General features: G+C 41.3%; 1 protein-coding gene across 2 annotated transcripts in view; it reads right to left on the bottom strand.

Moving 5' to 3' along the window:
- LIN28B (lin-28 homolog B) overlaps positions 1–16,028 on the bottom strand; it is a 101,606-nt gene that overhangs the window by 83,818 nt on the left and 1,760 nt on the right. For both annotated transcript variants that reach the window (XM_083731496.1, XM_083731497.1), the window contains exon 2: positions 7,855–7,903. In XM_083731496.1, the coding sequence (XP_083587622.1) occupies positions 7,855–7,888 (34 nt within the window). In that variant the 5' untranslated portion in view covers positions 7,889–7,903. The remainder of the gene's footprint in view (positions 1–7,854; positions 7,904–16,028) is intronic.

Raw genomic sequence — 16,028 nt, 5'->3', positions numbered from 1 at the left:
GCACCTCCGTTCGCCTTTCGCGTTCCGAAGCCTTTAAGGGCGGCCATCAGTGGGCGGGGAGGCGCCCGGGGGTTGCGCTGCGCTGCGCAGGTTCCTCGGCCATCGCGTTCCGGGGGAAGGGGATGTGATTAATGACTTCCTAAATAAGAGGCCAGCTTGCAAGCTGAGCGGTGCAGGGAGCGGAGCCTCCATCAGTAACGATTGTTCTACCGGAGGTTGGGGGGGGGGGGAGACCCTAGAAAAGCGCAGACGGGGTGGGGGGGGGGAGAGAGAATTTGCCAGAAATGAGAAAGCAAAGCGCGGGGGTGGGTGGGGGAATCCCGAGGAAACCAGCGAGGGAGGAGTGAGAAAACAAAGGGACGAGGAATAAGCTGGGCCTGAGAGCGGCGCTTGGCATTAAGGAGCCCGCCAGCCGTATGCCACTACTCGTAGCACTTTCCCTGTGCGGTCCCAAATTTATTACTTTTCCAAAATAAAAGACCGAACCACCATTATCAGGAATTACGCGCGCTCAGTCTCCATTATAATATTCATTTCACCACTTGGAACAATTAAGTGGTAAAAATTGGTATCTTGATCGATATATTTTATTATAGAAAATTTAATGGAAGTAGTGTTCCAGAGTCCCCCCCCCCTTCCGCTCCATTGCGAGTCCCCCCCCCATTTTTAAGCACATGGATCTAGAGCCTCCCCCCCCCCCCCCCCGCAATTTATTTCCTCGGCGTTTCTACCCGAATAAAGTGCTCTCAGGCCCCCGGTCTCACCACTCAAGCCAAGTAAGAAAACAAAAATTTTCTCGTGCTCTACCAGCCTAAAGTTTGGACGGTTGCGGCTTGACAGGTTGCAAGATAGATTTTCTCCTTCCTCTTCTGCCCACCCTCCCTCCTTCCGCCCAGTTTGCTGATCTGCCTTGAATATGCTTTTATGCGTTTGCAAGGTTGCCCGCCGTTGTTTTAGAACTGGCGACAGGCAGTCTGAACAAACACCGAAGGCCTCCGGACTGGCTAAAAGAGCCTATTTACTCTTCCCTTTCCCGTTTTTTGTTGTTTTGCGGGGCAGGGGCATTCTTTCCGCGATTTTATTTTTTGGCACCGAGGTGATCCTTAACATTCGTGCCGCGAGGGCGGTTTTCTGCTTGATTGAAAGAAATGCACGCGCCGCGGGCTTCAGTGGAGCAGGCGCCCGAGATCAGGACATTCCTTCGCCGTCTTCAGCTGTAAATTTCCTCTTGGTTATTTCAAGAGTGGCGCTCGACCGGCCTCCCTCCGCCCAGCGGTGTCGGCTTCGACTGCCGCCCCTCCCCCGGCCCCTCCTCCTCGCCCTGCGTCGCCGGAGTGGTGCCCTGCGCGGAATCCACGGAGCTTGCCCTTTCCAGGTACAGAATCAGTCTGCGCGCTTCATTGAAATTCATGGCCTCTGCAGCCCGGCCTTGCGCGTGTAATTGGACAGATAGGTGCATTCTCCATTTTCAGGAAGGGGGACAGTCAAATCTTTGTTTTATGCAAAGTGCTATATGCTTGATATGGGTGGGGCGGAGATGCGCGTGGAGGATGGTTTGTTTGAGGGGGCAGAGGGGAGCAAATACTGTAGTTATTTCCTACACGCTTCTAGCAACAGCGGGATAAGACAAATGGATTTGTGTGCCTTCTCTTCCAGATGCTGTTTTGCGAAATTCGAACGACAGGCTTTCACGTCCCTCAAAGTCTGGTGTCACTGAATCTTCGTCACTGAAGACTTGCACATTTATAGCATGAGGTTTCCTAGAGACATCAAGCCCACGAACGAATGTCTCATAATAAATAAGACTGGTTTTTGCCTTTAGGAAAGTGATGAATATACTTATGTTTCAGAGTACCTTTTGACGGGTCAAACGATTTCCAGAAAGTTATGTAGCAACATTCTTGCTTTCTCAACTTCATGCAGTTCTGTTGCCTACTACGGCAACAGCCCGGCTTCCATTGACTCAGAAGCCAATGCAGCATGTGCTTCCTTTGGCTAGGGGATGGTAAGGAAAAAACGTAATTGTCGGGTAATATTTTGCCAACTCAGTTCAAAATATCCCGCAGCATATTCTCTCTCTCTCTCTCTCTCTCTCTCTCTCTCTCTGTGTGTGTGTGTGTGTGTGTGAAATGACAACCTGTGCAATGAGTGGCGCCTTTAACTGCAATCCTAACCACACTTTCAGGACAGTAAGTCCCACTGAATACAGTGCAATTTACTTAAGAGTAAACATGCAGGAACTCTAGGAATTCTCTCAAAATGAAATTCCAAGACATGTTGAGAGAGAGAGAGAAGTTTGAACTGTGGACATTTAGCGTCTGATTCAGCAACGATGATTAATTTCTGAAGAGTAGCTTTCCCTTTTAACTCAGGAAATAATTACAAAGTGTGCAACAGTAAGACGTAGGAAACCATAAGAAGCAGTATCTGAAAAGCAGAGGCGGCGCTATTCGACGAAAGGCGCGCTTGCCCAAATTTGGAGGCCTCCAGTCTTAGCGGAATTAAGGCTGGGGGTCAGCGGACTGGTCACTGGTGTCAGATGTTATCGGCTCATTCATTTCCTGCCACGGACCTCGGCCTTTTAAGTTCCGTGGAAGGTAGAGAGCCGGAGCCAGCTGGGAACTCTCGCAAACTTCCTAAATCGAAACGCGGTGGGGAAGGGAGAAAGCAGAGAAATCAAGCGGAGAAACAGCGCGCAGAAACAGCAAAAATTCGGAAGAGTCTGTGTGTAGAAACCCAGGAAGTTTTTACGTTACTTCCACCAGACTGACCCGCCTGGCCTGGACAAGAGCTTTCCAAAGCGCAGGGGCGTCTCTGTCTGCAATGGATCGGGTTGGGTTGCCCAGGTGTCCACTGGGTTCCTTCTTTCGTTTCCAGTCTCCACCCCCCCGTCCTTCCTAACCAAGGCTTCCCTGGGAATGCACGTGCTCAGATCAAAGAGAAAACTTCGACGCCCGTCTTTCGGGCCAGCATCTCGCTGCATCCTCGGCGCAGCATGAACCGGTTTGGAGGGGGGATCGAAGCAAAGCGGGGATAAGCCCTGCTGCCCGTCTGTAACTAAAGCGCCCCCCGCCACCCCCGATGCCGTCGCAGCGGTCCTGAGAGGGGAAACCGAGCATCCCGGGTTTTTATTATTATTTATTATTTTGCCCCTGGTTTCTATTAAAAGCAGACCCGGAGCGGCAGAGTCTCAGGGAAAGGGCGCTTCTCTCTTGCCCGCAGGCTTCCTACAAACCAGAACTGTTCCATAGCTGACCTCTGAGACTTGCCGGCGCCCAGCAAAGCCACCCTTCCCTGGAAAAGGCTTCCCTCTCCCACCCCTCTCCACCAGGAAACACTCCTGCAAGGAAAGTGTCCATCCAGGCTAGGTTAATGGAAAGCAATCGGCACATGTTCAGAGGCACTCTTGTTTTGCACACACCGATTTTCAGTTTCCCCTCTTCAATTCCCTTTGCTGCTGGCTGTTCCGCATTCACCGCTCTCCTTTAGTGACTTGAAAGCATTGAGCCGCTCTCTTTCTCTGCACCCCAGACCCCACTATATATTATCCAGGTCTACGTCGATGAATTTTCACAACACATAGCACCTCTGCAGCATTTTAAAAAGACATTTACCTTTGAATAAATTATTATTAATAATAATTACACTGTCCAACTATCACCATATTTAACACCTGGTAGAATCTCTCCTAAAGTAGCCTTGGGATACTAAGTTCCGTCGCCCGCTTGTTCGCCCGCTTTTGTATGCGCCTAGAATTACAGATAAATTTGTCCGTGTCCATAGTTTGGACTTTCCAAGGGGGCGGGGGGAGGCTGAAGCTGTACGAGGAAACGGCTTCTCTCTCCAATGACAGTTGACAGAGGAGGGCAGTTTAAATACCACAGGGAAGACTAATTTGTGCTTGTACGTTACGCTGACGCCCAAGGCAAGTTTCAAAAAGAAGAAGAAGAAAAGAGGCCACACGAAATTGGCTTCCGCCCCACCCCGCTCACACCAAACGCGCAAGCAAAAGCGCCCTCGACCTACGCACCGTGGTTTCCTGAAGTTACCAGACCCTCTCTCTCAAAATGTAAGTCTTAATGTGCCGGGCGAAGGAAGGCATAGGAACCACCCCAGTCTTCATTAGCCTTTGCTGAATTATGGCCATCATCGGCTCAATTTTTTGGGTGTGTGGGAGCGCGCGTCCTTTTCTCCTCCTTTCCTGGTTTCTATTTTACTGCCACCACCAAAACAACAACAACAACAAAGTCTCGACGTTTCTGAAATGATCCCTTCCTGGAACCACCCGTTGCGAGAGTTGCTTCTTTACTGTGTTACGCACGGCAAGATAGCTTTGAGGGGGCTGCCTCTTCATATTGCCAAAGACGTTCAGAAAACTAGGAACGGATCTTTCATCTGCGCAAAGTCCGCGGAAATGCATAAGAGGCGCGAAAGACACGTGCTTTCGTACGCGGCTCCGATTCCCTACGAGAGAAATGTGGTTCCACAGCCACCCCACGTCGAACAAAGCAAAAGCTTCAAAGCAACGAGTACCCTGTTGGGAGAATTCCCTTTCTCCTTATATTTTAGCTTAGCAACAAGACAACCTTCCTTATCTGGAGCGTAACAAAAGCAAAAGGGGGGTGGGAACCAACTACCCCCTTTCTGCAATTTCTACTTTCCCTCGACTCCCACCAAAAACACAAAACAGGTGCGTATATATTAGGGTAAATCCGTTAAGCAACAAGGAACCATTCGATTCAGAAGCTGTCGGAGATGTAGGCACGTTGTCTCGCAGCGCCTTTAAATCTAACAAAACCTTTGGTCTATTTAGCAAAAGCTCCGCTGAAAACCTTAATCACGTTGACTTAGACGTAAGATAATAGGATCCTAAGTAAACATGCCTGAGTTTGCAGGCTGATATTCTCGAGAAATCGATGCCATACTAATAAGCACCACGACCACAACCACCACCGTTTCTAATTTAACCTCACGAGCTGTGGTTACTCCGGTAGACGTGGCACCTTTCGAAAGATAATTTAGTCCCCAAGCCCAAAGTGAGGGGAAGAGAGACAGTTTCGGGGCTCCTATTGCCCGCCAACCCCGCGAAGTGTCATATTTCAAATACATCAGAGTTCAGGGAGCCGCGTGGCTCCAGCCAAAGACGACAACCGAGCACATGGGGATACGCATTCAGAGATTAGTAAATGAATATTCGCAAAGTTTACTAAGGACGCTTACTCCTGAGTAATTTATGTATAATCTTAGTTGCAACACTACACATACGTGTGAGGGCGGAGGAACCAACGGAGGAACCAACCAACCCTCTCTAGAACTACCACTATCCTTGACAGTAACCATTGGTCACTCTGGCTAAGGCTGACGAGAGTTGGCGTTCAAGAGCCACTGGAAGGAAGGCAGTATGTTGGCAAGCCCCGTTTAACTCAATGGAATTTGGTTCGGATTGAACATGCCCCAGATTGCACTGTTCACATGGTAGGGAGAGCCGAGGAAATGCGATGCTGGAAAAATGCCGTGCGAGCAGGGAGCATTCGTGTTCATCCAGCGATGACAAGCAGGTGAGGGAAAGCAACAAACCGCAGCACCACAATGCATTCATCGCCTGTTCCACTGCGTTGTGCGGCGGAGCCTGTTCACACGTTCAAGATGCATCCACGTGCATTCGTAGCTTTCACCTCCTAAGCCGAAGCGATCGATGCGGTCACCCTGTTTCAATAGGTTAAGTCCGGGGCAGTGGAGACGACGGCGCTAGGGCGCTTTGACTACTCGGAGCTCCACCAGGGTGGCTCCGCGTCCGTCGGCAGCTTTTACGTTTGCCTTTTCAACGCAGGGGAGCAGCGGGGGCATCTTGCAGGAGTTCCTTTTAGAAGGCTCACCGTCGAAGCATCGAAGGTGAATTTCGCTAAGAGTAACTGGGAAGAGTGATCGGCGCTAAGAGGCGGCTGCAGAAAGTTCAGGATTCACAGGGCAAGCCAGGGCACTGTCTACTCGGAAGTAAACGCCACTCTGGCGGAGGGAGGCTTGCTCCCAGGTAAGCGGGCGCAGAGTTCCACCCGCCCGTCGACCAGAAAGCTAGCTGGCCGGCCGGCCGGGAGATTCTTCCGTGCTTTATTGGCCAATAAATTCAGAAAACAGATGAGCGAGAATGAGTTTGACCCTGTAAACTAGTTTCGGGAAGAACGCAATAAAGGAACCACCACTTGGCCTGCGGCGACATGGAAGATAGCTAGCTTAAAAAAAGGGCGGGGGGAGTCGTGTTGATGCCTTCCGGCTGGCAAGCACTAGGAACAGGGGTTGGAGATGGAAAGAGGCCGAGTCAAGAGGCGGATCAGGGGAAAGGTAGGCTAGCACTGGCTGGGAGGGGTGGTCCCCCAACCCGTCCTGGTCTGTGATTAATCCGCCCAAAGCGGGGCTACTTAAGCGTAGATCAGAGATTCTCTGGAAATAAGATGGTGTGGGCTCTATACAGTTAAAACCTCTAAGGTTTTGTTTTAACTTAATCTACTTGATTTTGCAAGCGCCTAATACAATCTGCAAAACAGCAGCAGAATTAACTCCAGCAGCCCCATGGCCAGCAAATGAAAAAACAAACTCTTGGAACTACGGTAATCTACACCCCCCCCCCACCCAGCAGTGGCGAAGAGTGGGTTGTCAGCACCTGGGGCAAGGCAAGTAATTTGCACCCCCTAACCCGTGGATTTGCGCCCCCTAACCCTAACCCCCAGATGTTGCGCCCGGTGCGGCCAGCCCCCCTGCACCCCCCACGCTATGCCACTGCCACCCAGCTTCCTTTTCCTTCACAAGTTGAAGGAAATGGAGTGGAGTTCGTGTCTATGGTTGATATCAATCTCAACAGGCTATGTTGTATCAGAATTCCTAAAGGGAGAGTATGCAGAACACTGGGGGCGGGAATACAGAATAAAATTGGGGTGGGAAGCCTGTTAGCTTGCAGTCCTACAAACATACACTTGGGTGTAAGTCCCACTGGGCATCAACTTACTTCTGCATAAGCATGCATGGGCCAAGGGGGGCAGGAAGGGGCAGCTGCCCCCCAATCAATACAAATCAATAAAAATACATAGCTGACTGAGGTTCTGCCTACCTAACAAAAGGCCTGCCCCCCTAACAAAAATCCTAGCTAGGCCCATGTAAGCATGTACAAGTCTGTGATGTTCGGATGGCCCTTTTGAACCCAACAGCAGGATCTGAAAGACTGTGCCAGAAATAGGAGTATAAAAGGTTTTCTGAAATAGGACTGTGGAGCTGGAAGGGACCACAAAGGTCATGTAGTCCAACCCCCTGCAACGCAGAAATCTTTTTGCCCAATGTGGGGATTGAACTCACCACCTTGAGACTCTCATGCTCTACTGACAGAGCTATCCCAGTTTTTCAATAAGCATACACTACATTAGACTTATGTGTAAGGTTGCGAACCTCAATACACCTACAAGAGATTAACCCTATTGACCAGTGGGATTTTTAAGGATGCTGAGAAGAAGATTGTGATGGCTTCTCAAGTTTGGCTCTGCCTCCTCTTCTTCTAAGGGGGCGTGGTACTGTGCATCTTTAAATACTTCCTGGGAAGTAATTATTGGTAAAACGAAAGAAGCATATGTTAAACTAGGCTACAGAAATTACTGGCTATTATGATTAACTTTTATTTGGATTCAGCTGGCACCTAATTTAGGTAACCGGCTGCCAAGCCTTGGAAAAATCAGGGTACATTTTAATGATGCGTTTCCTCAGGGAAACTAGGCTCAATCAGTTTAGGAAAGATGTTCTCAGTTCCAGTCACCCATGGGCAAACTAGCACAGTCACAAAATGGGGTGGCGAGAGGAATAAAGAGGACTAACCTGGACTTGAAGAGGCTTCCCAGAATGATTTCATAGTCTTCTGAGGCACCTGGAAATCAGAGAGCTGCAGTCACTACTATGTTAATTCTACCAGAGCACTGTATTTAATTATCTGTTCTCCAGTTTAATGGCTCATTAGAAGGCAATAAAATGTCTGTTCTTGACTCTATGAAGTGACCTGTAAACTTTTAACAGGTTGCGATTTACCTAGCTCATCACAACCACAATGGGATAACCAGGTGGTGTTCTAATCAGTCTAATGTACTGAGGGGAGAAAGACACCCACATTTTTATGAAAAGTGTTCTTTAACTGATCTCTTCCACAAGCAAGATACCTAATGGTAACTGGATAACACAATGCGTTGTTCAATTAATAATGGCAGAAGCAGCTCAAAGCCTATGGCTTGCTGGATGTTTCATTCAGGCAGCACATGTTATATGCAATATAAAATTAATGTCATTGTTTAGCCACAGTCATGATGAACATATATAAAATAACCCAGACAAATGCAAATAAACTGTAGTAGTAACAAACTTAAAGGCATGTCACATTTCTCTGTTACAAATGAAAATCCTATCAGCCATTTTCCTTCAGAGCTTGTTTCTACAGACGTTAAGCAAAAACTTTGCTTCGATAAACGGAAGGTGTCACATATTGTTTTTAAACTGTTTAGTGCTTGCATGTTGGGTGTCTAAAAAGGGTGAATTTATTACCTGGGTTATGCATGAAGATTAGGTTACATTCCAACAATCCATTTCTGAGTTTTCTGGACTGTCCAGAAGCTAGCTATGTAATGACTACTCCAATAACTCTGTCTCCCTTACAACTGATAGTTTAACACATGCCAAAAGCACTTCACCACTTCCTTTTGTTTTATTACAGCTTCTTATCAGCACCTCCCCACCCCACTCCCGGCAAAATTCCAGAGTCACTCCACATTTGAAAGATAAGTCATGCAAAATACTGCAAGCTACAAGAATTCATGTAGTAATTAAGATTTAATTTTGTATAAGCTTGTTGAATTATTAAAGTTGAAAATTTTCTAGTCCATCAGGCTTATGAAGTCATTTTTTTCCATTATAGCTATCTGCTTTCTAATTTTTAATTATTTTATATTGTTTTCACTGTATGTTCTAATGCATAATTGTTATAAACTGCTCTGATGTTTTTATGAATAGCAACATATATAGTTATTGAAATATATACATTTATAATTAAATTACACTGTAATACTATATTGAGATAAAGTACCGCACCATATAAATGATTCTTTGTACAACTACAACACTGGAACACCTTTAAAATTCACATGGTACAAATAAAATACCTTTTGTTTCTTTAACAGACGACAGCCATCTTGGACTGGAGCATATTTCAGTGATATAATAGTTACTCATGAGTGGAGAGCATTTTCCTGCCCCCTCTTACTGTTACAAGATTGACACTGTACAGCACATTTCTTCAGTGCCTTGTGATTTTCTTTAAGCCACCCTTTTTATTATTCTTAGAACCAAAAGGACTGATTCTTCTTCACTATATAACATTTACAAGGCAAACATACAGTACTTGGGTTTTACCTTGACAAATTCAATGCAAGCTCCCATTTCTCATGAAAAATAGCTCGGTTTCATGTAGCAGGTAGGAAGTCCATTTTTCCATAATTAAAAGGGAATAAAAACATCAAGAAACAGAAAATTTGCTAAATAATAATGGATACTTACAGAATTTTGGGGCTGCTGGGTTTCTTTTAATTGGGAGCTAACCCTCCCAGTGTAATTTACCTGAGGGAAAATACAATTCCCGAGGTAATGATTTTACCAAGTTTCACCCAAAGCTTCTAGTCCAGGCAAATTCCATCTGCCCTCTTGCACCTGCATTATCCTTTGCATGCAGCAGTATGCTTTGGTATTGCATGATATTATGTAGATCAATAGGCTAGCATAATCCCCAGCACTAGCACAGGAGTTTCAGAGAGCAAGTCAATAAGGTGGGGGTGGTACAAAAGAGATGTGTGTTGGCAAATGCAGATTCCTTGGTCTCAGCAATGGGATGGATCTACTGCAATTTCATATTGTTTCTCCAACTGTTTAGTGAGAATTAGTTTCTCACAGAAACTAATAACCTAGAAAGGATAATGAACAAAGATCTTCATTGTATTATTGGGCAATGCAGAACTAGGCAACCTATTCAGACAAGCACATCAACAGCTTTCCTGAAAAATCCAAGCTATATTCTGTCAAGTAGTATAGTAATAAGTATGTTTGGGGACACTGTCAAATTCAAGATTATAAATTTTGCTTAAGACAACCAGAGCTTTTTCAGCAAAATGTTTCCCTGACACTTGGACAAGAGATGGTAAAGTGTGAAATCAAATCGTGTCATATGTTTAGATGCTTTGCCATTTCAATTATACATATTTGAAACTTCATTTTTATGTCATTTTAATCTGATATTTTTGAAACTTGTCTATTAAGCACCTGCCACCAAAGGCAATTGAAAAATAGAAGGTTATGGTTTTTAAGAGATGCTCTGCCCTAAAATTTAATTCAACATGAGACAACATGAACAATGTAATATTATATATGAGTTCTGAAAAGCTATTCTTCTTTAATTTTCCTAAAAATATGTGCTAAAGAAAAAGTTTAATTGTTCACATTTTAAAAATTGAGATGGGTAAGAATCAAATGAGACAAATAAAACAGTTATGAAAAGTGAGGAAAGAATGTGCATTTATTTAAATACATCATAATACACACACCCCGGTCCATGTTTCAGACCTTGTTTTGGTTAGTTATGGTCGTGTTATATTGTATGTGTCTTGCAGCTCGTTTCCCCCCACTTCTACTCCTAGATGGAAATTCTTCAGTTAAGCTATCTAAAATGTACATAAACACTTATTATTTCTATTATTTGTATTAATGTAATTCTTCTTTTAAAGACTAAAATGAAAGCTGGAAGGTTTCCTTTTAAAAATACATTTCATTGAAAATGAATTTTAGTGCTTGAATAAATTCTGCTAAGAGGAATTTGAACTACATGAAAATATTTGCTTAAGTCTTTAGATTAAAACTGAAAATAAACTTCAGTTGTAAAATGTTTAGAATAACATGCAGTAAAGCCACCCCAAACCGGAAACTATTTGTTACATTTGTTTTCTAAAGCATTTTTTTAAAGCATTTTTTTAAAGAAAAGAAAAAGAAAACTGTCTTCTAATGAACGGTAGTAATAGAAGCAACATTACAGGTTACAGGACCTGGTTTTATTATATGCAGTACAATCCTATATATGTGGACTCAAACATATGCCCCACTAAATTAAATGAAAGTTACTCATAGGGAAGTATGTACTTTATAGAACTGAAGCCTTAATGATCCGCATAACTAAGCAAATATGCATTTTACCAACTGCATTTTAAAGCAGCTTTCCACAAATCAGATAACTAAAAAAGAAGTTATGGGATTATTTTACCCTTTAATTATATTACGGTCCTATGAAAAGAAATTAAAACCTATTTAAAACTGACAAAATAGGTGAAAAATATATCAATTTTTTGCTTATTTTTTCACTAAACATTGAGAAATCATTGTAGGCCAGTTTATGATTAAGGCAAACATGTGGTTTCAACAACAGAGATAGTTATGCTAATGCTTAAATATTCCTTTTTCAATTATAATAGAATTTAAACGTACTTCATTTAAACTGGATTGTACTGTAACCTTTGTTCAGATCAGAATCCATGGGATTTACTTTACCAAATTTAATCAGGGCAAGATTTCAGGTTTTATCTTTTTTGTGTTAAATCTTGAGTTTGATTTTTTTGTCACCTCTGTTTCTTGTTAAGGTATTAAAATTATTCAGATAGATTAAGCCTAGTGAAACTACAGTTTGAAATTAGCATAGTTAAGAGAACCAATCCATTTATAAAGTTCATTAATTTCAATATATATGCAGTCAAATACAATCTGTTTTATTGATATTGAGAGATCCATATCTCAGGAATATATGCACTAGCATCAATGAGACTATTTATACCACCAGAGCCAAAAGGGTGACTTAATTTATTTATCAAATCAACATTAGTTAGCATTACATAGTTTAGTCCATTTATAGCGCTCCATTCCAATTTACTTAATGAGAGGCTAAAACTGGATTCAGTTATATTAGTGTAGCTGCATGGTCACAAACACAGATTGCTATTTTAAAGTAGAACTCAATGAGCAACAACTTACCCCTCTCTTTATCTCTTTTCCAATGTCTATTCAAAACATACACCTAAATTTCTTGGATACCTTAATGAAAAGAAATCAAGGGCCTTCCACTTTTTAATGATTTTCTAAACAGCCTTTAAATTAACATTTAACAATTAGTCAATCAAATACATAACTGCATTAAGTTTCCATCTGATTTTACAAGAACTGAACCAATTTTATTTAAGCCCATAGCATAGTCTCAAGAGAAGACACATTTAAGAAGAGTTGCTTCTGGTATTTTAATATTAGTAAATGGTTGTATTTATATTGACTTGGTATGCATGTGCAGTAAACCCAAACATATGAAGAATAATATTGATTTCTTGTCTAATCAGCTAGGCATGATAATTAAAAGACCTGGCTTATCTTGTAATTACAGTATATTCAAATATTATTACCCATGATTAGAAAATGAGCCTATTATTATCTTGATAACTGTATATTTTTGTACTCTTGTGAACCTTTGTCTATGTGGCCTGCCACAAATATTGTTAACACATTTATTTCAGAAGTTAAACATCAAGCTAATTTTTTTAAAAAATTATCCTAGCACTTGATGACTGTTCCAGGTATTAACAAGCGAACAAATTCAACAAAAACATGCTGATTTTTATGTATATTCATTAACCATGTGGCAACATTTTAACAAGGTTAGGTAATATTGTATAAATGCAGAATTAAGATGTCTCCATTAAATTTACACATTTTCAGTTGTCATTAACAAAAATGAAGCCACTGAAAAGAAAAATTAGTAACTTACATTCACATAGTTTAAGTTTAATGCAGATCTTGCAAACAACTGAAGTTCATATTTAAAAATTCTTTTTAATGCAAACTATTATAAATAAAAACACATCCTGCCCCCCCCCCCAGTTTAGTGATAGGTGGTTGGTGTGTTTTACAAAACACATACTCCCATTATTCGGTGCAGATTTTTAATTTGTTTAATGATACTGTATTTATAATCTGACAATTAAAGGTGAGCGATGAGAGACTAAGTTTAGAAAGTAATTCAAGTCATAGTGGATGGCATTATTCAGTAATAATGGGAATCTTTTATTTGACTGAAGGAAAACAGCAAATTTGAGAGGTGTACCAGTGTTTTAGCAGGCTCACAAAGTCTGTGGCACTCAAAGACTAACAGATTGATTGAGGCCCAAGCTTTTGTGGACAAGGACCTATTTTAATCCTGAAGCTACCAATTAGGGGTAAAACATAACAATGTTAAATTCATTCAACAAAACATTTTTTTTTTAGTACTAGTGTACTAAAAGTTTAAGATCTTAGTTCAGCTTGTTTAAATTGTGACAAGACATGTGCTGTAATGATGAAATCAGCAAAGACATGGTTGCATTAACATTTAGAGATTGTATCTACTTAGAGGTAATTTACCATTAAAATATCAATACTAAAGCTCACACGCTGCTATGTAAGATATGAACAAGTTCATTACACTTAGCCTTGAGTTGTAAATGCCTATTACTTCAAAACCTGTAAAACAACTTGCATTTCTCATTTAAGGGTGACATGATACATTTCTTTTCTGTATAGTTAAGTTTTTGTTCTAGCATGAGGCAAAGTTAAATCTGATTGCTTGAAAATGAGCTGTGTGACCTTTGTCTTGGTTTGTCACCTTTGGCCTTTAATTTGAGGACCCTGAATATCAATTCATTCTATTTTTAGAAACATGATTTGAAGCAGTCATGTGTTAAATATTAATATTTTAAAATGGAAAGAGAACACAAACTGTAGTGAACTGCATGGAGTGTTTTTCATGGAAAAAAATGAAATACCCCATTTATTCTGCTTGTTTCTCTAAGAGCTTCTCCACCAAAATACATTATGCTCTGCTTCACAATATTTAAGCTAATAATAATAATACACATAATTCTGCTGAAACTTTTACGTAGACCTCACCCAACAGGTTTGTTAAGGATCAGAGCTGCAATGTAAGCTTTCATGATAGACTAAGTTTTGAGAGTTTGAAAGGCTATCTACCCTCCCTAAAATCTATTGCCGCCATAGGGCTTTAGTTTGCTAGATTAAAACAATTCTAAGGTGGCCGTTCTTATGATAAGTTATTATCAATACAGAAGGGTCACAGTATTCAACACCCAAGTATAAAGCACAATACACCAGGCAGACATACCTGCTTTTTGCAAAACCAGCCTTATACAATTTGTTAAATATATAATAAGGGAATCAAATGAAAGATATAGTGACTTACTCTAATAATGCTATAATTTCAGAACTTGAGGATGTTTGCAATTGGATTTCATAATGATCAAGATGGCTGTCTTGCTTCAGCACTCCGGTCAGCGACATCATACAGTGTCGTGTCACAGGAGGGGCTATTGTGTAAATGCATATTCTCCAATATTTTTGCAAACCATAAGTAGCTTTATAAATTTGGTGAAGCAACATAAAAGTCCAGCAATAAATATATTGGGGAAACTGTAATGATGTTTCTGCTTAATTCATTGGGAGCAATTGCATACTAGGACAGCTCTAAAATATTTAAAATGGCTCCAGAAACGGCCATCTAGTAACAAATACTGTATACAGTGAGATCCTCTGGTATGTAGCAAAGCAATCAGGCAAAATGATGACTTTGCCACATTTTCCTAAACCATACAATTTAAAACTAAACCAAAGAATTATGTGCAATGCTTAGCTCTTTATACCTCATTTTTCCACTCTAGAGATGTGCTCTGAGGATACTGTTTACATGGGAGCACTTCATTCTGTCAGTAGCAATAATGAAGGCTTTTAATCCTGGCACAAGCCTTTTTTATTTTAATACATCACATTTTTATTCTAGCCTTTTAGATAATTAAAAAAAAATCCCTTTTTAATATGCACTTCACAAGCATGTTAAGATGCTCATTTCTGCAGATTTGGTTTTCACACCTTGTAGTATGGCTGCAAGGGTGTAACATTAAGCAGCAAAATATAAAAAGCCTTTCTATTAAGACAGTTATTTCACAGTAAATTACAAGAGCCAAAAATATAAGATCACAACAGTGTTTTTAATGTACATTTTTGGTCAATACGGCTACTCTTGTAGAGACAATGTATTTAACTAACATTGGCTCCAGATTCAATACAACTAAAAATGAGTCATTTCCCAAATAGTGTCAGGTGTCCCTGCTTCATTAAATAATAATAGAATGGCCCAACCACCTGATTTCTATGTACTGTAGTGCTAACTACTTGACATTTTATCAGTAGCTTATTCTCAGTGGCCAATGGCTTTGCTTGGTTAAAATTAATTTGTTTGATTGACATTTCTGAAATTAAGCAGAACTGTTCCTGAAGACTATTTAGACAATGCAAATTTAAGGTGCTCATAATTTTGATAATAGCCCTTTTAAGGCTTATTTTTAATGGGCAATATATCTCTTCTGAAAGGGGAAGATGTTTTGATAAAAGGATATGTACAGTATATTAGGCTGTATCTAGTTTTCAAAAGAAAAAAGCATATGTAAAACTCTACTATACACCATCAATCATTCAGCTTATATTTTTTAATAATCTAGATAAATATATATTATTGCTGCTGCAAGTGTCATGAAACATATTAGCTAAAACACCTTAAGAAGGCAGTTCAAATTCAGTTTTGACTTGATTTTGTTGTTTTTCAGGTTTACTAGAACTTACCTTTACATGACTTTAATAGCCAGGGAACTTTTAATTAGAGTCTCTCAGGAGCCTGAATCACTGAGACAGAAGACAGCCTACTTAAATACTTTAAATGTATTGTGGGATATATTAAGTTACCTTTTGTTTCCAAATGGGAAAGCAAATCTTTTCCTGACTAGAGGAATACAGAAATCCAGCGCACCCTACCCCTAGTACAAAGCACTCCCGTTTATGCCCACCAGACCAATTTAACTAGATTTCTTTTTACAGTATGAGAAAAG

The sequence above is a fragment of the Podarcis gaigeae genome (assembly GCF_964106915.1).
Source record: "Podarcis gaigeae genome assembly, chromosome: 3".
Taxonomy (NCBI): Eukaryota; Metazoa; Chordata; class Lepidosauria; order Squamata; family Lacertidae; genus Podarcis; species Podarcis gaigeae.
The sequence above is the reverse complement of the archived record's forward strand: the minus strand, read 5'-3'. Positions and strand labels throughout refer to the sequence as shown.